Below are 24,457 nucleotides of genomic sequence, written 5' to 3' on the forward strand. Positions count from 1 at the left end.
CGAAAATAAAGTGAAATTTCCTTAATACATGTGAACACACATTTCGCTCCTTTTTGTTTTTACGTTCGTTTACGTTTCACTAGCGCTAACGCAATTTTGCTGGTTGAATTTTAATTCTATTAGGTTTGTTGTGTGTTGTTTTGCCTTTTTCTTTATCGCTATTTGTTTCATTTTCATCCAGCCAAACGGATGTGCCGGAACGAAATTTTGGGCCGTAATTTTCCAATTGTGTAGTTTTGTGTGCTGTCCTAGCGGTAAAATGAGTGCCAAATACTGTAATTGAAATTTTTATCCTGGTCACGACACCACAAAAAACGTATTCTCTACAGTGATGAAACTAATTAAAGGAGAATAAAAGAATTGAATCGCCATTTTGTACACCCAAATTGGAGCTGTTTGGTCAAAATCTTTCCACAAGCTAGCAGCAAGTACTTATCGAATGTATCAGAGCTGATCCTAAAATCACCTAGATGAGCTCCCTGGTTCGCATCAATTCACCCTCAAGCTGTACGCTTAATTACACTTAATATTCGGTCCATGTGTGATGCGCTTAAGCCGCCTGTATCTTAATGAATTTTATCAAATCTCGGCTCGCCACCGACATCCGACTGGACACTTTCTTCGTCCAAAAACTTCCTAATTCTCAACACTGTCGGCATATAAAACAATTCACTGGATCCCTGCTCTACACTCATTACCGACCCCATTTGTTGGGAACTTTCCTGCCTGCTGAAACGCACGCACACACGCGTACCGGCTTCCTGTGACGGGACGTCCTTTTTAGATGCTTTTAATCATCCACGCACACCGCACGTCAACCCTTTATCCCTTTTGAGACATCCCGGTGCACTGGATTATGTGTCCGAAAATTAGACACCCAAATGTGACCGGAATCGATAAGTGTCTTCGTATGAACTATCACAGGTCTATCAAACAAGGTTATGTATCTCATTAGGAATATCTAATCCACACTACAAACGCCTCTGAACAGCAAGGCGGTAGCCCATCAACGGTAGCCCATCCAGTGCAGCAGCTTTTCTCGGTGTTTACTTTCCAAAAACGGATAACATAACCTCACACTTAACCCTTTTGCTTGAGTGTCTTTCTTGGAATTCACTGCCCGGCGAAAATTTCCTCCCAAACGGTGATCCTTCAAAGAAACGTTGCCAAGCGAAACCTACCGAGAGAGTGTCCTAATCCTTTTAATGAATAATTAAGTGAGAATTTGTTTTGCCTCCCACCAGCGCTTTCTTCGGTTAGGAAGGAAATTAGTTTGTGGAAAAGATTTATTCGGCTTTAATAGCATCTTAATGGGGTGGGGTGGGTTTTTCTTATGCTTTTCTTCTGCATGAGCATGATTGGCTCTTGGAGCAACCCTTCCGCTGAGAACGAAGCGCTTCTAAAGGGTTTTTTTTTTTTTGCAATGAAACGAACAGCAGCAATGCACGAGATGAGTCAGTGTGCTGCTCGAAATCAGAGAGCGAAAAAAGGCTAAAAAAAACGTACGTCTTCACTGAAGCTAATTGTGTTGGTATGATTATGCCAGAATTTACTTATCTCGCCCGAGAGTGGACAGGGCGTCCAACGAGCTGGGGTTATTCCCCATGATACAGCTTATCTGCTTGTACGATCCTATTTGCGTTCCAAATTGATAGTACACAAAGGCACACATACACACATACACACACAATTAAACATGATTAAATAAACAACACAAACTTATGCCTATGTACAAACATTTTTGTCACATTTCAAACGATGCGATTCGAATACGAGTTGAAGCAATTTTATGTGGCGCCATCTATTGAGCAATAGCTTAAGCGCTCGCATTTTCCACTAGCTCGCTAGCAAAGCAAAGGGCGGTGAGGAGTTGCTTTTTTCCTTTTTTTGTGTCTTATCATACAACAATGAAACAGCATTAAGCATGACGGAGCAATTAGGGCCTATATAACACCCACCACCCACCTATTAATAAGACCTATCGCGAAAGGAAACAATTGAAATTACCTAGCTTCCCATGGTGAGAGTTGCAGTAGTTATTACTCACGACTTTTAAGCCACGCATTACAACAGTCGCTTCTCGTCGTTGTGATTGCATTCATGCTGCAATTCGCTACCTCCCTACATTTTAGCACCCAAACACCTATAAAGCTATCAAAGTATGAAAGAGAATTTTTCAAAACTGGTACCACCATCTTATCAAAGAGCAGTTCCACCATGATAAAAACAGATATCAGAAGATACGTTACTGTAGCGCTGTAGCGGAAAACGGATGTCTTCTTCTACCAAGGAAGCAATGCCTGTTGGCGAACGATAACAGCTTCGCGCGCTAGACGACAATTTTACCCCTTGCTATCTCTCTCTCTCTAGGTGGATCGTATCAACCTACACGCACCTTTACATACGCCTCCGTACAAGCGCCAACTCAGATATCGTTTTACCGTGAACGTGAGAAGACTGCGGCGGTGCGATCGGGCATCTCGTTGTAAAATTTTTGTTTCGACGTAGTTGTCGTGTACCATGTAACAAGACGTCAGCAACCATGAGCGCACGGTACAGCACAATTAGCGGTCTGCTAGGATTCGTCGATCACAGTGGCAGCACTGCAGCATCCCAGCTGGAAATCGAAGTACTACCGGACCCGCCCGAACCGTCACCACCTATGAGAAGAACACGGAAACGAGGTCAATGTCGTGCTGATTGGAATGTTGCCTCACCTTGTCGAATGCTCGATAACATCCCTACATTTGTTCCTCTTCCACCACAGATAGCCTTCGAAAGATCAGTGTACGCCACCTGGTGAGTAAAATAGAAAATCGTGCCGCCGAAACGTTGGAGCGCAATTTTGGAGGACGATTTTCGGGCCGACTTCGCAAAGAGAAGCATCAGCGGGATGAATCTTCTGCTGGCGCGTGTAGTTCGGCCGAAGCACCCACCACCTCGACCGCACGCTCCTGGTACATGGTGCACTTATCGCCGGATAAACGATCTAACCTTTCGCCGAACGATGCGACTTCTGCCGTCTCGCTTAGCTCCAGCTTGGCTACGGACGAGGAGGACCACAACAGCGGTGGTGGCGGTGACAACGACGACATCCAGCAAGGCGTTATCGGGCGCGATAAGATAAGCGCAGATAGGGCCGACTTTAGCCAACGGTAAGGGAAATGTTTATTATGGTGCACATGTCTCGGGGAGGGTACTGAGAGGGTACGCCGTGCGGGAGACTGGTTACAGCGATACAGCCTGAACTACATTTAAGTATCGATTGATCGGCAAACTTTTACCATAAGGGTGGCGGATGGTTTCGGTTTGCCACAGTCGGAATCCGCACTATAACTTCCCTGACAGCTGATTAGGTGTGCTGGCGGTTCTGCCAAACGAAACGAAGTAGTTGTTTTATTATTACTTAATCAAGCGTTGATAGTGGAATAGTGGAATATCCGTGGCAGTGAATGTCGCGAAGGTCTCGCAGAGGTTTAATGAACTCGTGGAATGTCCAGCTGGACGAGGACGTGTTTTTGGTGCGGTACAAAATGGGACCAGATCGTGGTGAGCTGTAAGTGAGAGTAGTAGTAGAATATTGGTGTTTGTGAACGATAATGTTGCAATTTTGTGAAGATACTAGGTGAGGACTTATTGCATCAGTGGACAACAAAGAACCATAAAGTGGTCAAAATGGATCACTTAGTTTCTCGTGAGGCGTACACGCAGTTGATTTCGCCATTGTGACAAAAATAACCTCCAAAAATAATCAAAGGGACAAAGTACGAGTCATGTCCAAGTTGATTCTTAAAATGCGTCAAACAATCCATTTCCTTTTGTGCGTCACAGCCATAAGTCACCGGGAACTTTTTGAGCCACGCAAAAAGGGTGTGTGTTTGCGCCCCTTTCAAAATAAAGCCATCATTCATACGCTCCAACTCCGGAAGTTTACACGCGCTCCACAAACATTTAAAACGCCCTTATGAGCCATCCTAGGAATCACCTGCCGGGCTACCGAAATTGATCGAGTGTGATCACAAAAAGAGGAAAAAAACATTGTCGGCCCATAGCTACGTATGCCTCCATTTTTAGACCCAATGTCTAGTTCCGGGAGTCGTTTCATTGTCGCATAGATTTAAGGGTTGCTTATCATGGAGGTAAAATAAGAATGCGCCAATCGGGATTACACAAGCGTTGGACAGGCGTATGGCTGCAACAAAACAAAGCGAAATACACCAAGACACGTAGATCTTAAGTGTGTACTCTTCGATACTGTTTCATTGCAGATTGCCGAACGACGAGATAGTGGACAGGAACGAACGTAGCATGAAAACTGTACCGGGCACACCTACCATCGATCGGGAAGATTCTGGCCGATGGAGCATCTGTTCGTAAGTAGTGATGACGGTCATAATGTCCTTGTGTCCTATTTGAAAACTATTCTTACATTCTAGTGACTTTGAAAAAGATTCTCTACCGGACGTGGAGGATGTGTGTGACACATGGAATGAGTTCATCTATCTGCGACTATCCGAAGAAAATGTTAAACATCTAAACTCCTACAGCCCGTAAGTGTTGGGACCTATTCTCCACCATTCTTGATATTAATGAAGCTTGTTTGCCTGATTCTTCAACTGCAGGGACTTTGAAACTACTCCTTTCGACGAGTTCTACCAACCAGCAGAAGCGTCGAACACGATCATCTCACTACGCTTCACACCGTCCGAACTCCATCGGATACTGCACGGGTACGATTTGACGGAGGTCAGCGAAGACGAAGATGACGTCCAGTCCCACTCTTCCCACACGTCGTACGGTTCCGACGGTGTGTTTGAGGACGCTCGCTTGCAAGCGTTTACCGAACCACGCACCACCCCATCGGAGGATTCGCTCGACGAGGGTGTCGTGTTTCGAGACAGCCCAGTGGAATCACCGGAACCGCATCTTCATCCAAGTGATATTGACATGTAACGTATTACCCAACACGAATTCCACACGCTTTTGCGAACGCGCACTATCAGCGAAACCCACGCCCCGTTATCACGCTCGATAACTCGTATTGATTTCGGTTTTGAATTGCAGCAAAATCTCGTTCCTCATCGAAGAACTGCTCGACACGGAGCGGAACTACATCAACACGCTCGAGAAAGGTGTCGCCACCTACATCGACGGTGTGTTTAACGATCACACACCACCCGAACTGAGCGGAAAAAAGTATCATCTGTTCGGGAACCTGCAGTACATCTACCGCTTTCATCGGAACATCTTCCTGCCGAAGCTGTTGACGGCGGGCAACGATGTGGAGCACATTGCCGACGCATTCGTGCACTTTCTCGACAATGAAAACTTCTACGGGTACGTCCTGTACTCGATGTATCATCCCAAGTCGCAGCGACTGTGCGAGCAGCATATCGAGTTTTTTCGCGCACATCAGCAGCTGCACGGTGATAAGCTGGGCGTGAAGAGTTTGATACTGCAGCCGATACAACGGTTGCCCCGGTACCAGCTGCTGCTGACAAGCTTGTTCAAGCAGCTGGTCAAGAAGCCTGGCGCGATCAGTCGGAACACACAGCTACACAAGGTTTGCGTGGCGGAGAAGCGGCTCCAGACGCTGATAGGGATCATGAACGAGTCGGTTACGATCAACGATATTCTGCAGTGCGAAAAGGTATGGTATTGGGGGGTTTCTTTTTTGTTGTGAGTAGAAGTTACTAACAATTAATTGAATTCTAGGCAGAAGACGACGAAGTGGAACTGGGCTTTGGAGTTCCCAAACCGGCCATAGTGCTCAAAAATCAAAACCACGACAACCAGGTGCTGTTCCTGTACCCTAAAGACAATGAGCATGTTGATCGTAATAAGCCCGTAAGTATCACAAACGCGGTTCATTGTGGATCACGTCATCTCTTACATGATCCTTCTCTTCTCTTCCAGATCAACATTCTTCACCAAGGCAAATTCCGCAGTGCGTTCCCCGTGTTCATACACGATCTGCGGCTCAAGCGGCAGTATCAGGGCCGCCTGTTTGTTTTCGAACGTTGTGTGATCTATGCGGAACAGCTCGAAATTAAATCACTCATGTACCGCGGCCATTACACCCACCAAGAGATCGAGTTTGACTTTAGCAATCGACAGATCTTAAAGCTTTCCTCCCGGCGGCACGATCGGCTAGACATTGAGGTGAAGATAAACATACAGAACCCTGGCAAAACGCACCTCCCGGACATAATGATGGCCATCAAGACGATCATCGATCGACGAGATCAGCGGGAAAGCTTTGCGATCGATTGTGGCGGTGAGACACAGCTGGCGGCAGTTCGGGACACATTTTCCTGTCGCAATTCTAGCTTCCGTAGCAGTATCTCCAGTGCGACCAGTGATTCTAGCTTCTACAGTGTGTTTAGTGGTCCGGCGAATGGTGGAATACCCGAAGAGGATGAAGCGGGCTCTGCATCTCAACGTGCTGGAAGCGTTCTATCGGAATGTGGTTCGATCGAAACGATGCTTCACTTTCAGCAAAACTTTGAACGTGCTCTGGACGAGTGTACGAATCTTTACATCCGCACACTGCCCGAGGACGTGGCTGGCCAGCTGGAAGAGATGGTGGAGATACTGGACGAGATGTTAACGACTCAGCGTGCCATCAATCAGCGACTGTTCGAGCAGGAGTACGAACGGCTTAGCTGTGACAGTGATCTGCAGTACTTTTGCAGTGTGTTTCAGGACTGTTTGCGGCGCGGTGAATTCGATGTGTTTCTCCGATACGTTGAGCACATCAAGACAGTCGAATCGATGCTGATGAGTTTCGAGCAGTACCACTCCAACAGTCAATCGAAATCGGGCACAGCTGCCTCAGGGACGTCTCTCTCGATCGATGCCTTTCTCTATCTGCCGATCAAGTACATCAATCGGTGTCATCAGTTTTTAAGCGTTGTCTGGAACCAGAAAGAAGAGGACCGCGCGGACCATACGGGACTTAAGCAGGCTGAGCTGCGCTATGTGCATGATCAGATGGCGCTTATCCAGCGTCGGGTGAACGAAAATTATCAAATCCGCCAGCTGATTATGGACGTGCAGTTTCTCAACGAGATCGGGCTGGTAAAACACTCCGAGATCGTCAAGTTGGAAGGATCGTATGCACTGTTTCGTTTACTGCTCACCAAAACTGGACTACTGTGCATGAAGATCAATGCTGAACAGGTAAGCGTACTGTAGGTTACAGAAGCAGACGAACTAAATGTGTAATAATCCTTCAATGTTCTAACTACTTCCACAGCATAAAGTCGAAACGTATAGCAGTGTAACATTCTACTGCCCTTACACAAAACTGTCGGCCCGGACTAGCAAGCGAACCGGCACTGTCTGGTACGTCTATCTGGACAGTCGAAAGACGACACTAATCTTTCCGTCCCGTAATCTGCGTTACCTTACGGTCGAACAGTACAACACGCTATCCGCTCAGATGAAGCAGAAGGAGCGCGAAAAGCGAAGATCATTTTTCTACGTTACCTGATGAGAGGCGGTGAGGAAGTTCTGTTTGCTACAGAACACCTGAACCATGGAAACCGTGATACTAGTGCGCGAAGGTGAGAGGGACGGCAGCGCCGTATGGTGATGTAATCGATAGTCAGCAAAATAAATTATTTTTTTCAAACTAAATTCGCGGGGATTCCAGCGTTTACCCACATTGCTGAAGTAGATGGAAGGGAACCGTTTCGGGAATGTCACACTTGTATCACATCGAACCTGCTGATATCACACAATTGTTTCGAAAAGCATTAAGGTCGCGCTGAATCATCGATATCGGTATACATACACCACCAGAACGGGACTAGCTGACAGGTAGGTGTTATCTATCGGAGTGATAACGCGGCGTGTTTGGAGGAAAAGTCCACTATCTGCTCCGATTCGGGAAAGCAATCGCCACACGGAGAGGCGAATGAAGTATTGAAGACCGAAAGCCTCTCACAAATAAATAAATAAAACAGTTGATACACACATGAACAAAGTAAAGGTGAAGGTGAATGCATTGACGAACGAAAGAGTTGGGAAAATTCAACTGAAACGGAACCACGACAACAAACGTTAATTTGGGCAGAAAAACGTACCGGTGAAGGGTGCGTGAAGCAGACAGCGGGGTTGATTGGATATGGATATGCGAGTGTGTTATCATCGCGTGGAATAACGATTGTCCCGAGTTGTGAGCTGTAACGTAGTGACATATGTAACGCTGCCGAATGAAGTATCAAGTTCATCAAAGCACATTCCAATATACTCAAGCTTAATGCAGTGTTTGATATAGTTCTATCTCTAAAGATCATCTAGAGAATTGGTTAGAGAAATCGATCGCATACATCGTAACAGCTGACTCTCCCCAGGATTCTCACTGAACTAGAGAAGCAATAAATACAATTTATAAAAAAAGGGGGCCCTCTAAATATCTATTGGTCCTATGGCTGAACTTACAACTAGAACTTACAGGAAGATCTGCCTCATTCGAAGCAGTCCCATAGAAGTTCAGGGTTTCAAACCTCTGATTAGTTTGCTTGTCCTATGATCCGACCTCAGCACCAGGTAAGCCTAGTTAGCCTATTTCCTTTGACATCAGGCAGTCAACATCCACCCAACGAAGCTCTGCTGATGCTTCTTGGTCTCCAACCGCTCGGCGAGAGACGTCGTATGGCACAACAAATGTTCGTGGCTGGTTACAGGAAACATTGACTGTGCAACCTAGCAGCTTTGACTCGATGTATACTCTCCAACGATTCTTCTCGGATTCTCGAAATCCCAGCACTTACTGCATTAGAAATCCCCCATCATAAATTTATAATATTTTTGACTTCAACAATTCCCATTAAAACATTGAAAATTCATCTTAAAGCTATGCAAAGATAGACAAAATATTTCAAATCTAAGAGTAAGTTCATTTTTATCCGTTGAATGATAACTAATTGAACAAATAATTGGATAACTAAATTCCAAAATTTAGCAATATGGAAGGGCCATTTCATAGGAATAAAAAAAATATTTTTATAACAAACTCTTGTATGTGTAAAATATGTGAAGAAATATTATAGAGCTGTAGTTCTGTCCATCATCAATTCAACATATTTCATGCATGAAAGACATGGGATTTCTGTTCGTAGAATAAAATATAGATCTAGATCGAAGGCCAATTAGGCTGAATTAATTTGGAACATTATGAGGTTAAAAAAATAAGTTTCACGTGAATACATTCACATGAAAATAAAATATTAAGACGATTTAATTTTAGTTCGTTCTCTATCACATCACCACACACTAGCACGTACTCGATCGCTGTTTCGCTTCATGTTTACTCAGCGATAACAATAACACAGCATTCACGAAAGATGCGTCTCCATCCGACCAAAGCATGCGTCACGATAAGTGAATAAAACCTCACGAAGAACGATTTTCCACAAATACAACGTTCCATCGATCACTTCGATCACGAGTTGGAAAACATTAACACCAACATTGTTGTGATGTTCCAGCACTCGGGGCAACAATACCGCGGTACCACTACTGATAACGATCGACTTAACCTCCACACACCTGTGCCACCATCGGAGGGGGTGCTGGGTGCGCGAATCGAAAGGGGAGGGTGAAGAAAAACTGTCTCGCGACCAACACACAACACCCCCTTCATTGTAACTAACACACCGTCAGGTACGGGTGTGTAGTGAAACACGACGCGGCCATTCAACTGAGTCACGGAATTCCGCAGCAGTGTGTCCGGTGTGTCGCACTGCCCGTAACCTGCAGTATCTGTTCACTGATTAGGAGTGGCGGTCGAGTTTTTGTGCCATCGAGACAGACACGTGTCGGTGAAAATTCTGCAGGAAAACCCGGCATCTGTTGCTCTCCTGCACGATCGACAGGTTGATTGGTGTGTAGTGCAATTTCGGACTAGGAAATAAAGTGCCAGAGCGACTAATCACAGCGCCCGTTATCGAACGGCTGTGCTGTGTGCGAAGGTTTAAATTTCCGCGTACAGTGCAGAGCCAGACCCAGTCATCAGCTTTTTCACGCGGACGGCAAGTGGTTGTGCCGTACGGTGCGAGAGTGTTCGATGGTGAGAGTGTTACCGCGCTCGCAAGTGTAAGTGGACCCGCGAAAACACGACACGATAGCTGTGATAGATAGCGCGAATAAAGAGGAAAAACATTCCGCCTGAGTGTGTGGATGTGGCTGTGCGATAAAAAAAATACTTCTCGTCCAAAGTCTCAGTAGTAAGGCGGCTCGGCTGCCGGACGCATCTGCTCATCTCGTTAACATTACGCTTTCTCGATCAGCGTCGGCGAGCAGTGAGTTGGCATACAGAGTCAACGCGGTTCCTCTCACGCACGTATCAGTGTTTGCGCAAGCTATTAAGCCTCCAAGTGGGTGGGTGGGTGGAAAACAACGGCAACCAACATGCACCGCCATAATGGTAATGGTGGTAGTGGTACCAACGACGACGATGTTGAGGAGGCGATCCATCAGTCATTCGCCCGGCCGAAGCGTCAGACGCACTTGAAACCTGCTGCCGATCGCATTTCGTGCGACAGCGGCATTTCGCTGGAGGACCCAGCACTGATCACCAACAGCACCCCCATCAATCCTCCCACCGTGGTGCGCCGTCCGAAAGGTGGTAATGGTGCGACATCGTACGTTCGACGCCTAACCCAACTGTTCGAGAATCTAACGCACGACGAACTGCGCCACGAACAGGAACGCCAGGAACAGTGCACCATGTCCACGACCGCGGTAGGAACGCAGTCCCGGACGCCCTGGGAACTGCAGCAGGTAACGGAAGAGCCAACCACACCGGAAGTGAACGAAGAAGCAAGCAACTCTACCCCAACCGTGCCTACAATCTGCCCAGTGTTACCGAGTGCGATCGTGGAAAGTGTTGAAGTGGTGCGCGGTACGGTCGAAAGTGAAAATTGCCCCGCGAGTGACGCTACAAACGATGCGGAAATTGCACAAGACGCATTAGGTCCGCTGCCAGTGGTGGCTCGCTCGCGGATGCCCAATTTGGAGGCCAGTGCGGAAGATCGTGTTATGTCGATGAGTGTGCGGATGAGCGGGGCACGTGCGAGCAGTGGTGGGATGGGCAAGAAAAGGCTCAGTCGACGTCGCCGAACGCAACAGATGGGGGAGGAAAGTGGTGGTGGTGTTGGCATTGTGGGTGGACTGCGGGCACTCAGCTACGCCAACGAGCAGGGTGATGATAAGATGGATGGTGGTGATGGTGAACAACAGTACTACGACTACATCGACGATGACGATGAGTTCGATACTAGCGACGAGGAGGAAACGGTTGGCAGAAAACCGGAGCAGAAGGGAAGGTATGGCCACTTTCACCCACCCCCTTTGCGAAGGGTTAAGGGTGGTGAGACACTGCTAGCACAGCTAACACACAAACAGAAACACAGGGAAAAAAGACCATCAAAAATCTGATAAAACGCTTATCTTTCTACCGGTTCTAACGATCATCGCCTCGTATCGAGGTCGTAGATCTACAAAGTTATCAGCGACACAAACACACACACACAAAAGGTCTGCCTTTTTTTTTTTGGTTAAGTTATTACAGCAAGGGCATTTGAGATTTGGTTGGTAGTTTTCTTTTTCCAAGGTAAAGCCTTCCGTGTAAGCTACATTTTATTGGTTCGATAAGATGCTATAAGGTAGCATTTTTAGAGTTTTCGGTTTACGAATTCTCCGTTGGAAAGACTGAAGATGTTGAAAGGGTTGAAAATAAATATTAGACTTGTATCTTCGATAAGGCAGTACTTGATGGAACGATACAGACTGCAGTGTACTTCACAACACCTGTGCCCAACTGTACTCATTTGGGTGGCCTTTTTGTTAATTAAGACGAATGACAAAAAGTGGTGTTTGATTAGAATCTTCCTGCTTCTGGGAGATCACCAAAGTGAAAGGGAGTAAACAGCGGACCATAATATTGCTTACATGACTTATCCATATCCGGTAGCCATGATAATTGTTAGTCTACAATACTGGGGACCGGATCCGGATGGGATTCGTTATAAATCCTTGTGTAGACCACTACTCCATACCAGCCAAGATCGGCTGGATAATAACGCTGTTGATTTATATAAAGGAAAAGTAGGATCACTTAGACGAATAGTTCAAACGTATAGGGGTAATATTGCAAGTTCGCTGTGGATCTTTGCGTATAATTGAATTTTACATTCACTGAAGAAACTATTTGCATCGCCCCTATGGTCTTTTGCAGTCAGTACTCTAAATTTGGGGCGGCCCGGTGGTACAGGCGACAGTGGCGCTAGTCTACACACGGGTCAACTCCCATCTATCAGGGGTCAAATCCCATCCGGCCCTTATCCCCGTAGTGATAGGACTGACTATCCAACTACGTGATATCGACAAGTCTAGTAAGTCATTCGAAGGCCGGCGTGATCTCGAATATAAGATCGTAAATGTGAAAAAATATATCAAGTTCAAGGGTAAATTAAATGATCCAGGGGCCGATGGTTATACGACAACAGTCTTCCTTGTCTTCCCAAGGCAGAACCGGAATCAAAATCCCATCTGAACCATTCCTCCTTAGTAAGGACTTGACCATCCAACTACATGGTATCTAGCGAGTCTGGTAAGAAAATGGCCGACATGACCCTAGAAACATTTTTATCCACGAAGATGATGAGAAGTGTATTAGTAAACTTAGAAAAATAGTAATTCCAACCTTTAAAACCATAAGCTCTTTAAATTACAAGACAATGAAGTATATAGCTAGAGGTAGATGCAAGGCTTTTTAAACATTTAATTTGTCATAAGCTTGCTACTGCAAACCATTCAGCTGTGACAAGCATAAAAATTATAGCATCCATCAAACCATATTGCCGGCCCGCGGAAGTACGTGCGATGAACGTTCCAACACCTCCCACGACACTTTTTAAGTATACTCTGTCCTCGGAAGCAGGCGAAGAGATCAAGAGGAAAAGGAAATTGGAGAGAAAAAATGGCCGCACAGACTGGTGCCGCAGTTATGCAATTGTCGCGTAATACGTTCTATCAGCGCCAGCAGCAGCATGAATAATGCATGCATGCATTGGTAGTGCTGGATTCTCGGAAATTTAATTCTCACCGATGGCCGCACCAAGTAGCGAGAGTGGCGAGCAAGACGGTGGTGTAAAAGGCACACCACAAAGAAATCACATTTGATGATGTTGCAAGACCAGCGGGCGACAACGCACACGAGGTCAAACGATCAGAAAGTGGCATCAAATCGGTTTGCGCATCACGATTCTGGCGCTAAAGCACGCACCTCCGCCGAGCTCGATTTGCGGAAGAACTTGAACCTTTTGCGAACCGCCGGTGCCGGAGAACCGCTCCGCACCAAAAAGCTTCTGAGTCATCGTATTGTGTACGCTATTTTGCTTTCAAATGTCTGGTGCTGCACCCTGATAGAGCTGTTGGCGCACGCTCGATTGGAATGGAAATTGGTAAAACGTTAAGAAGAAAATTTAATCCATATTTTGCTGTCCCTTATCAAGCGCGCATAATTGTGGGGTGCCGCATCAGTACCCAAATGCCGCTTCAAGCGGACACAAGCTGATTTGCGTTAGAATTCGACTATTTGCGTTTGTCTATCGATAACGGGCCTGGCGCGAAAATAAAAACAAGAACTATCGCTAATTTTTTTAGAACGGAGCTCATGTTTACATGCCACAAAAGCTGCGTGGGAAAATCCCCTTTTAAATTCGTTATCGAGGGCGCGTGTCATCGCGTAAAGCGTCAAACGAACTGGAGCAAACAAAACGTCTAGACCGAATCCGCAGACGGCTCTAAGCTAATTTGCTCTGTGCGTGCTTGCAGTGAGGGCGAATTCGGTGAAGGTGAAGCTGCGCCAGAGATTTCGGAAGCACACAACATGCACGTACCGGTGATCGATCGAGGCACTCCGCACTACGAAGAGCACGACGAGTTTAGCAGCAGTTCGTTCGACAGTGACTCAGAAGATGGAGAACCATTTGCGGTACGGCCCGACTCGAACAGTTCACTCAAAACAGCGTAAGTAGCGTTTAGGTAGAGCGAACCAATCCATGTCTCTATCAGTCACTGATCATATCTTTCTGCTGCAAAACAACAACAAACCAGTCGCGTAACAAGCATTCTACAGGAGCTGTTGGCAAACGAGGCAAACTACGTACAAACGCTCGGGCGAGGAATCGAGAACTACGTTAGCATTATGACGGGGAAGGATATGCCACCGGCACTGCGTGGACAAAAGTATCACATTTTCGGTAACATCGAGAAGATCCACAACCTGCACCAGAACCAGTTTCTACCGATGTTGGAAAGCAATCGGGCGAGCATTGCCGGCATTGCGGAAACGTTCATCTGGTTCCTGGAGAATGATAAGTTCTACTGCTACATCATGTTCGCTCTCAATCGCCCAAAGTCGGAGCGGATCTGTAACAGGAACTTAGACTTCTTTCAGGTAGGTTACATCACACCTTCGCCTGTGTGCGTAATCCCTAACATTCTCCTTGTTCCGATCGTTCCACAGCGTCGTCAGCAGGAAGTAGACGATAAGCTCGGCCTGAACAGCTTCCTCCTGCAACCGATCCAACGACTACCCCGATACAAACTGCTGCTCGCCGAGATTAACAAGGAGATCCTGAAGCAGATGGAGGACACACTGCTCGAATCGGTCAAGGACGAGATCGGTATCCTCTGCAAGGCGGAAAAGCGTCTCGAACGCTTCATCGACATCGTAAACGAGGCGATGAGCATTAACGACATTCAAGAGTGCTACGAGGTGCGTATGATTCGCGCAACAGTACACAAAATTCTACTGCAGTTTTTTTTTTTAAGTTTTGCGTGAAAAATAGTGTGTCAACGTGTTTTTTTCTTCTTCTGCAAATCAATCCAAATTCCAAACGAAATTACTGTGAGCATTTGAGTTTGTGTGTGCGTTATTATGTGCGAAATTGGCACGAATTTACCTCGATTGTATACAACTCAGGGTCCCAACAGTGTGCGGCAGGAGCTCATGAACCAATGTCTTGCGATATCCGATCTCTTCAGCAGTCCGCTGCATGCACCGATGGTGCTGATACTGCGCCCCGCTCAGGACCATAATCCGGCCAAACGAGAACCCGTGAGTGAGGGACTGGAGAACAAACAATGGTGCACTGGTGTCTTGGCGCCTATCTGCTACTGATTTGGGGGCATATTTGGGGTCTAGACGCTTCATCTCAACACACTTTAAGATCCACATTGAAGGCTATGAAACTAACACTACAAATATACTAAGATCAGACGGGAAAGGGTTTCTTCGTGGTGGTGGCCGGTGTTGTACACTAACACTAATAATTACACTTGTTACAGAGGTTACAGGATTTTGTTTTCTTTTCCTGTAGGACACACACTAACCAGGTGTACAGAACCAACACATTTTGGGGATGGAAAAACTCATCCACCTTTGACTCTGTTGCTAATATCTTACATCCATGCCTACCTTGCTCCTTCCAGATTAACCTGTTCAGTCAGGGCAAGTTCCGGAAGATGTTCGAGGTAGACATCTACGACTGGGATCACCGAAGACGCTACCCAGCGAAACTGTTCCTGTTCGAACGGAGCGCCATCTACACGGAAAAGGTAAAAACCCATCTCGAGTACCGTGGGCGGTACGATGAGTCGGAAATCGGCATCCACAACGAAAACCGCAACAAGGTGTACCTTTACGCGAGGAAGCGTGGCATCCAGGAGATCGAGGTAACGTGCAACGACATGAACGAGGCACAGCGTTTGTCCACGCACGTCGAGAAAATGATGCGAGAGTTTGCGGTGAACGAGCGCGATCGGATCAATACGCTTGTGCGGCCCCGGATACCAAGTGTAATGACGATTAACCGACGCAGCGTTACCAGCATGATGTCCAGCAACAGTGCCGTCAGTAGTATGCGTAAGCACAAGGACCACAAGAACTTCCTCGAAAGGAGAATGGAGACTAAGTATAGATTTTTTTTTGTCTTTTGCAGGAGAAAGTTATGAATCCACCTCACAAACCACTTGGTATGTTAGCTTGTAGAGGTGGTATCTATGTGGCTTCGGCAATAATCGGAAGGCCCTCTGTACTGTATGTGCTTGTCTAAGTCCAAAGCCTTCCCTCCCATTCCGCAACCTACCCACTCATCTCTGTACATATATCTCAAAACGATTTTGTTTTTAGCCTTAAGTGACGCCCCCCGACTCATTTCAAGCCCAAGGTGCCTGTGTGGTTTGATAATAAAAAAAAACCAGTACCTCCAATTGGAAAAAATGGACGTTTTTTGCTGTGTAATTGGGACGTTAAGTTCGCTATGTTTGTTTTGTGCGCTGCATATCCCTTTTTCTTCCGTATGTTTATGTTGGTGTCGAGTTCAGTTCTCAAGGAATGTATTAAATTAATGGTGCTTGAGGGTATTGCGTCGCCGTCCTCGTTCGTGCTGGTGCTGGTCAACCATATTGCCTAGTAGATCCCATTTCTTAACACAGCCTAAGCATCTTCCCTTACAGGAGTACCGATAAACCGATCGCACAGTTTGCCACCATGCAGAAAAACTTTTGCAGAATACTGGCCGCTAACCGGCGGTACTATTTCAACGAGCTGCCGCAAGAGTTGGCCTCACGGGTTGCTGACTTTATGCGCGTCTACGACCGGATACTGCATTTCCATACCAAGCGTTTGTACGAGGATCTGTCGCGGCCGGATACGGGTATCGATGAGGTGTGTGAGTTTTTCATCGGGTACTTGAAGGTGAGTTGGAGATGTTTTTAAAAAGTTGGAGTAAAATGATAAGAAAAACTATTTTACACCGATTTTCCAGGATGGAACGCTCGATTTTCACCATGAATACATTCGCCTGTTCAAACCGGCAGCGGAAGTTCTTAAAAATATTCACAAAGCATCGGTAAGTGGTTAGTTTCATTAAAGTGTACTCAAAATGTGCTTACAACCATCGACTTCCGTTACAAAATAACCGCCATTTTGCCATATTCCATGTAATTCTTACAAGGGTGAAATATTACATGAAGCGTTTCTAAATTTCAAATGAAACGTTTCATGAAGCGTTGATATTTCAAACTTGTATAACTGTCCACATGGCATGGTAGAACAGTTTCTAGAGATGATTCACTATGGATCGTTTTCAATATTTCGGTGAAATTAGTAGGTTTTTTTGTTTGCATATTTATTTCCTTAAATATGCTGATTACTAACTTCTGCTGGAATATGCTGATATGTGATGACTGAAATAATGAACAATATTAATACAGCATTTTCTCCTTATTCTTTGCCTTATTTCGGGCATGCTTGGTTGTTGTGTGTTGTATCCTTCCGGATTGCCTATTGTGGTCTTTTTTTAAAGTTTTCTTATTTACTCCTGATATATTTGTTTGATAATTACGTTGTCTTTACACATACAGTTTCATATTAAATACTTTCTCTACTAAAATGTTCTGTTTTATAAAAATTAATTGGTGACTGGTTCCTTAATTTAAAAAACGGTGGTGTGGTTCCTTAATTTAAAAAAATAATTATTTATCAACAACGAATCCCCCCAATAGTGATATCAATGCATGCAAAACAAATATTAGGCAGGTAACAGTGGGGCTTGTCAGCTTGTTTATTTCAACCAAAGCACCTCGACATCAGAGGACGAATATTCTGAAATTCTAAGGCCCTTAAGCTGTAGATATCAAACACGACATCTTATAGTTCCCATACTGCTTCAAATAACGAAGTCTTCATGGTCAGATCACACTATCTACCACTTAAGCTGTCAGGCGTGATCAATCTTCCAACAGATATGGTAATCACTCCTAGACGCACCAATAGTCTTCTTCTGATATGCTCCGTACCACAATCCCGAATCAACTTCTCGAGAGATATCTCTCACTCTCTTTGCCACGAAAGAAAACACGGGGACCTTATATTCTAGGGTATCTCTAGCTAAACATCCTGTGTATTACTGAAGTAGGATTCTCTTACTATTGGAGTGGGCGTGTTTGTGCAATTAACACCACTGGCTGGTAAATACTTAGAACCAATTCAACACATTTGGTAGAATAAATATAAAGATCCTTACACTCTTTTTGCTACGAGCAAATTTTATTCCACTTAACCTACTACCGTAAACTGATAAGCTATTCCATCGATAAAGGCCCAATCTCCCATCTATCAAAACTTATGCCCCCCCCCCCCCCCCCTCCCCATTACTTCGCTTCCATCGTTCGGTCTATTATCGCTTCTTTCCCACAGTTTTTTGTTATATCCTTCAATCATTGCAATTAAAGCCGACCGACACTTTAATTGCAGCGCTCCAGTATCACCGACAGCATGGTTGCACCGACGATGGATGAGTTTACCTTTCTGTGCGTACAGCACTGGAACAAGCTCGAACACTTCTTCCAGGCGCTGGTGGTACAGATATCCGAGCAGATGAACTCGGGCCATATGGAGCATCAGGATCTGTTCCGCAAGCTGGCGTACGTTGAGGTACAGGTGGCCAGCTTTCGCAAGCTGCTCTTCCAAAACTATCGGCTGTTCAACATGGACGAGAAGATATCGCCGGAGCGGTTGGGGCTGGTGCTGTACTCTGATCGTGTGCGGTACGATAACGAAACGATCAGCTCGCACCGGGTGCTGCTCTGCGAGCGTGCGGTCGTGTGTGTTAAATTCCATTTCATTCGGGTAAGTCTAGTGGCAGGAGTTTCCAGTCTTGTTGGACGATTTTTATATGCTCAATATCCCATGCTCACTTTAATGGCAGGAATTTGGGCGCCAGACGGAAAAGTACACCGGTTTCGCGTTTATCGATCGCTTTGGGCGCGATGGCAAGATGCCGAACGTACGCATCAGCAAGAAGTCCGAGGTGCGGCTGAACGTGGTGCAGAACGAGGCGAAACACCCGATCGACTTCGGCAACACGGCCAACCGGGACAAGTTCTATGGCCAGTACTGTGCGGTACACGCTAAACACACGTAGAACGAAGGCAGCGACGCCATAGTCTTACTCTATAACCTCTCTGTTTTTCTGGCACAATAAATGCAATGCTTCTTCAACATTAGTCGCTCCAAAAGTTCCCCTTTTATCACTCACAGCTCACTTCGAAAGTATCACTTTCTCCACGGCACTACAGTGTGTGACCTCTTCGTAGAAGATATCAATGCCAACAATTAACCGCAAAACAGTTCTGGCAACATTATGCCGCAACGCAACTCAAATAAGTAATCGCTCCACCCTCTCGTTACAGTGCCGCAAAGAATCCAAATCCATAATTCAATTTCTCCCCCTGTGTTGATAGCACGCGCTGCCCCGGTAGACATTCTTCCGCTCGCGAGATAAGCAATCTTTCCCACACCACGCGATGGATGGACGCCGGACATTGATGTGATCGATAGTGGGCAGTTTGCTAGGCACCGTTCGACTGAACGGATGGCGTTTCGCGTGCGGACAGTACCTTCAGCAGATATTGATGAGTTCGTCGTCAGTTTGCTATCGTTGTTGCTTACTATCTAAGAGTGTTTGTGTGTGAGTTTTCGGTGCTTGAATCAATGCGTTATCTAATCAACACTTCTTCATCCGAACCCGTATCTGCTGCCGTGTGAAGTGTCTGCTCTCTAGCTGGTAACTTGTTGTCCAACAAAAGTGTCGGTGTACAACAACCTGCCCAGTGACCCGAAGATGCATCCGCTTCGTCCACCAATTCCTCCCAAACCGAGATTTCCAGGTCTGTGCAAGAGTCGAGATTTACGTGACAGTGGTATTTCCGTTTCGGACGAACCGTCCGCATCAATGGATTCGCTCAAGCGAACGGTTAGCACCTCGGATACCGTCTCCACACCGAGCGCTGTACGTCAATTAGCGAGCCGGTTCGAAACGATCGCACTGCGTCAGAGCAGTCCCAATCTGCAGCGAACTACTGGCGATGGTGGTGAAACACCACCAGCAATACGGAAACCAATCCCGAAACCAATGATACAGCAACTCCAAACGAAAGTCGAGAGTACACTGCTGGTTACACCATCAAAGTCTATCCAAGTACATCCGTTCGTATCTTCGTCGTACGATCGTACGAAGCTTTCGCAGCGTGCGAGCGCCATCGCCGAAAGGATATACGACACCGTGTACGAAAGGTAAGTTTTTCCGCCCCAGAAGTCGGCGTGAGTCACTAGCCTATATAAACATCGGGCGCGATACGACCTTCTGCTGACTGATAAGCTGATGGTTTCGCACTGATAACGGGTACGGCGGACGCGTACACTACACACCGGCGGGAGGAAATTTACAATCGATGGATTTATTTTCCATCAGAAAAAAAATCCTCTCTCCATTTTCTTACGATGGTAAAATCCCGATGAATCATTTTGCAATCGGCTATAGGTTATGCGCTCGTATGTTTATTTTCGAAATTGTTTGAACTACACAAATTCCAGACGGCACTGCTATAAATAGTTACATCACATTGACATACTGGAAGAAACAGCTGTACTATCCAATGTGGTTGATCTTAGATCTTGATGCTTTATTGGAGGGTATGACTCAACGTCTACTAACTGAAGATTAAAGTTTCGAAGGAAGATGACGTCCGTAGTGAAACTGCGTAGGGCAGTTTCAGGATGAGAGTTATCACTTGAAACGAAATAATGGCTCAAGTCTAATCCGCTGGGCATTGTTCCTTTACACACCACGGAGGCCAAAAGTATTTCTTTATCTTTTGCGAAAATGATTGCACTTTGATTTGGACAAAGTTCACTTTCGAAGGCGTATTGCGAGAATGAAATCTACTTAAACTCTACCTAAACTTTGTCTGTGTTTTACGCTAACCACGACATTGCTTTCAACCACACGGATAAAAGTAGCTCATTCAAGGAAGTCTACAAAGGGTCCAGGAAAGTTATTCACAATTCAGGTGAGAGCCATCCCTTGGCACCATATCCTGAAAAGGTTCAAACGAATCCATCAAACCAAAGGTGGGTAGGATCAGTCGGTGTCGCGAATCCGAATCCAATTGTCTCCTAAAAATGGCTCAAGCTCAAATACGAACTCGTCTCAAATCTAACTTTTCGGCTGACCGGCTTCTTCTTACTAGTGGCTCAACTCACTGTCTTAGAGGCAGAGGCACTGTCTTACAAACATATGCTTCATCTTCGTCGCATTCCAATTCCTTGATCTTCTTCTTGACTTAACGACCTGCTAGGTCACGCCGGCCTTCTAATGACTTGCTAGACTTTCTGATACCACGAAGTTGATTATATAGTCCGCGTTAGATATACAGGCTACGGGGGAGCGGTCCGAATTGGATTGGCACCCCATTCCTCCATTCCCCCATTGGGAATATGCCTTTAAAATCTAAAAATGAAAAATTGAATCTATTTTTATAAATTTTGCCCATCAGAAAACCCTTCCTTTACAATCGAAATCAAATGTTGTCGATGGCATTTAACGTAAAAGATAAACCAGTTTATCTGCCTGCCAAGACCGTAGCAAGCTTTCGGTACATTGGACAGACACCAATCAGGTTTTGCCTAATCAGCACTTCAGCTTTATGTGCACACAGTGTTCACCAGATGATAGTTAATAAGAAGTGTACAACTACTAAGTAACTGTTATGATTCCGATTCCCTGATCGTATTCTCCTACTCAAACAGAATCCATATGAAACATCACGAACGCGAACCTGTTGAAACGGTCTACGAAGAGTTAGACGAGTCCACCTTAACCGATGGCTATTCTTCGTTTGAGTCATCGTGAGTAGCCGTTTTTATCGCGTGTTATAGTTGTCTTCTTTGTGTCCCTAGTTTTTGCTATTTTTAAACGCTTTTCCTGTTGGTAGCGATCGGTTGTAGGTTTTGCTTCTTGTACACCCCATCTGCATCCTCAGCCTTCATTGATAGCGCAACCCCTTTATTCAGTAAGTCTTTTCTACTTTATGTGGCAGCGATGACGAATCTGAAGGACAGACCGAGCAAAACACCTACTACACAATCACTCCTGATCTGGAAGAACCGCCCGTGTACGATACAATTATCCAAGAAGATCACATCCTCAAGGTGATCACCGAACTGATCGAGAAGGAACAGAAGTACATCGAAACGCTGGACCAGGGTATCCGTAACTATGTACCGGCAATGTACTCACAAACACTTCCGACCGCATTGCGTGGCTTGCGAAACATACTCTTTGTCAACCTGGAAGAAATCCTTCGCACACACCGGGATCATCTACTGCCCGATCTGGAGCGTGCCGCCAATCTGTCATCCACGACGTCAACCAACATTGAACGTAAGGCGGAAAAGATTGCGGAAGTGTTTCTGAGTTACATCGAGAACGAACGGTTCTACTGTTACGTAGAGTTTGCGATGCATCAGGCAAATTCGGAAGCGGTACGATTGCGATACAACGATTACTTCCTGAAGATCCAACATGATCTGGGAGATAAACTGGGATTAAACAGTTTGCTACTGCATCCGATTCAACGGTTACCACGGTACAAACTCCTGCTGAACGAGATGGTAAAAGATTTGCTAAGGAGTGGTGATGGAAAGCGCACGATGAGTCGAAGGACAGCGCTACTGTGCAAGGTGGACAAGCGTCTTAGTATACTGATCGATCGTGTTAATCAAGCGATCAATGTGCACGACATTCGTCAGTGTAGTGGAGGTCAGATGACAACCCATTCAAGCTTGAAGCATGGTTCGGACATACCGCTCACTCTCATACTTCAACCGGAAGGCAATCGGAATCCTGCTCGAGATACACCTGTAAGGGAGACCCAGTAAACAACGCTCTTCTTTGACTAATAATGCCTGTTCTACCTTGCAGATAAATCTCCTATACCAGGGTAAGTTTCAGCGCCTGTTCATTGTAGACATCTACGACACAAACGTGCGCCGGAAGTACAGTGGGAAGTTGTTTGCCTTTGAAAAGATACTTCTGTACGTTGAGATACAGCGCGAACGGCTAGAGTACCGAGGGCACTTCACTGACAGTGAGGTGTGCTATCTGGAGGAGGGTAAAAATCGACTCATCCTTTATGCCGGTGGTCGCGGTACGCATGAAATCATCGTACAGTCGGACACAATCACAGAACTGCAACCGCTGGTAGCTATAGTACATGCGATGACAAAAGCTGTCATATACGACACGGTGGAGATGGATGAGCGTACCACTTCGCATATTGTGGAGGACGTGGAAGAAGACGACCAAGATCTGCCGACTGTCAACGAAACCGATGATACTTGGTAAGGAGCAAAATATGCCTTAAGGATTCCTCTAGCTATGGTTCAGCTAAGAGCTCATACATTCTTTCAGGGATGAGCACAAACTGACCTCGACTTTGATCGAGGCTCAACAGCAATTCCTTGAGGTACTGATAGCAAACCGAAGCTTCTACCTGGACACACTTAGCGCGGAGGTGAAGTCAAAATTGACATCTTTCATTGGCGCTTTTGAAGCCATAATGGAACTTCATCAAAAAATTCTTCATGATCTTGCCCAACCGCTGATGGATCCCAATAAAATATGTGCATGTTTCGATCGCTACTTAAAGGTTTGTTTAAACAGCACAAGCGTTATCATACAAGTACTTACTTGTTATCGTGCATTGCAGACTGACGTGTTCGATCCGTACTTCGATTACCTTCGCGAGTTCCGGAAGGCTACCAAATGGATCCAGCACAGCCAAACACCTTCGGTTAGTATCGCAATTGCTGCATTACTGATCAACACGGTTCGATTGCTAATCGACAGAAATTCTTGCTTATTCACAGAACTTTAACAATCGTGTCGCTTCCACGGTTAAACAGTTTACGTTCCTCTGCATCGAACATCTGCAGGAGTACAGCCGCTTCTTTGACGTGCTAATCGTCAAATACTCCGAAAACAGTACACTCAATATCCCTATCGATAAGGAGCTGTTCCAGCGTTTAGCGTACGTGCTGGTACATCTAAACGCGTACCGGAGCAACCTGACCGTTAATTACGAGCTGTTCCTGATCGATGAACACGCATCAGCATTTGGTATGGTGTACCACAATGAGCGTGTTATGATCAGCAACCCACCACACCCTGCCGATGCTGGACCGTGCCGTTTGTTCGTGTGTGAAAAGGCCGCCATTTGTGTGAAGGTGCAGGACGTGGTGGAACACGATCACCAGGTAGAACGCTTCGTGCGGGTTCTGTTCACCGATCGCTTTCAGGGTCGTGGAGAACCGATGCGTATGCGCAAAAGCAAACGGCAGTTGCAGCGGCTAAACTTCCTGATCGATGGGGTTAAGTTTCGGATCGATTTCGACAGTGCTCAGGCTCAGAGCACGTTCTACAATAGCTATGTGAATCGGTATATCATGATATGATGTTTTTTATACTTAAACCTTGTTTTAAAGCTGTGAAAACTTTGAAAAGCCTTGTACCAAATATAAATTCTAGAGATC

At 45.8% G+C, this 24,457-nt stretch overlaps 3 protein-coding genes across 3 annotated transcripts; all 3 read left to right on the forward strand.

Moving 5' to 3' along the window:
• Positions 1–2,542: 2,542 nt before the first annotated feature.
• LOC126568668 (uncharacterized) lies at positions 2,543–7,495 on the forward strand. Its single transcript, XM_050225183.1, has 9 exons — positions 2,543–2,684; positions 2,768–3,155; positions 4,269–4,373; positions 4,437–4,550; positions 4,623–4,949; positions 5,065–5,650; positions 5,716–5,847; positions 5,917–7,182; positions 7,259–7,495. Exons 1-9 carry the CDS (start codon positions 2,543–2,545, stop codon positions 7,493–7,495), a joined length of 3,297 nt encoding a protein of 1,098 aa, XP_050081140.1.
• Positions 7,496–10,419: 2,924 nt separating this feature from the next.
• On the forward strand, positions 10,420–19,007 carry LOC126568670 (uncharacterized). The gene is made up of 11 exons (XM_050225185.1): positions 10,420–11,336; positions 13,849–14,043; positions 14,131–14,473; positions 14,543–14,794; positions 15,002–15,136; positions 15,511–15,943; positions 16,020–16,053; positions 16,537–16,777; positions 16,848–16,931; positions 18,338–18,712; positions 18,792–19,007. The coding sequence occupies exons 1-11, from the start codon at positions 10,420–10,422 to the stop codon at positions 19,005–19,007; spliced, it is 3,225 nt and encodes a 1,074-aa protein (XP_050081142.1).
• Positions 19,008–19,706: 699 nt separating this feature from the next.
• On the forward strand, positions 19,707–24,412 carry LOC126568679 (uncharacterized). Its single transcript, XM_050225194.1, has 7 exons — positions 19,707–20,158; positions 21,674–21,772; positions 21,964–22,786; positions 22,848–23,266; positions 23,337–23,574; positions 23,635–23,718; positions 23,795–24,412. The coding sequence occupies exons 1-7, from the start codon at positions 19,707–19,709 to the stop codon at positions 24,377–24,379; spliced, it is 2,700 nt and encodes an 899-aa protein (XP_050081151.1). The 3' UTR covers positions 24,380–24,412.
• Positions 24,413–24,457: the final 45 nt, after the last annotated feature.

The sequence above is a fragment of the Anopheles maculipalpis genome, chromosome 2RL (assembly GCF_943734695.1).
Source record: "Anopheles maculipalpis chromosome 2RL, idAnoMacuDA_375_x, whole genome shotgun sequence".
NCBI lineage: Eukaryota > Metazoa > Arthropoda > Insecta > Diptera > Culicidae > Anopheles > Anopheles maculipalpis.

Bases quoted from the DNA above. Each gene is read 5' to 3' on its own strand.
- LOC126568668 (XM_050225183.1), top strand. From the start codon at position 2,543: ATGAGCGCACGGTACAGCACAATTAGCGGTCTGCTAGGATTCGTCGAT. The intron at 2,685-2,767 runs GTCAATGTCGTG...CTTCCACCACAG, and splicing joins GAGAAGAACACGGAAACGAG to ATAGCCTTCGAAAGATCAGT. The intron at 7,183-7,258 runs GTAAGCGTACTG...CTACTTCCACAG, and splicing joins TGAAGATCAATGCTGAACAG to CATAAAGTCGAAACGTATAG.
- LOC126568670 (XM_050225185.1), top strand. From the start codon at position 10,420: ATGCACCGCCATAATGGTAATGGTGGTAGTGGTACCAACGACGACGAT. The intron at 11,337-13,848 runs GTATGGCCACTT...GCGTGCTTGCAG, and splicing joins AAACCGGAGCAGAAGGGAAG to TGAGGGCGAATTCGGTGAAG. The intron at 16,054-16,536 runs GTATGTTAGCTT...CTTCCCTTACAG, and splicing joins TCCACCTCACAAACCACTTG to GAGTACCGATAAACCGATCG.
- LOC126568679 (XM_050225194.1), top strand. From the start codon at position 19,707: ATGCATCCGCTTCGTCCACCAATTCCTCCCAAACCGAGATTTCCAGGT. The intron at 20,159-21,673 runs GTAAGTTTTTCC...CTACTCAAACAG, and splicing joins TACGACACCGTGTACGAAAG to AATCCATATGAAACATCACG. The intron at 22,787-22,847 runs GTAAGGGAGACC...TCTACCTTGCAG, and splicing joins ATCCTGCTCGAGATACACCT to ATAAATCTCCTATACCAGGG.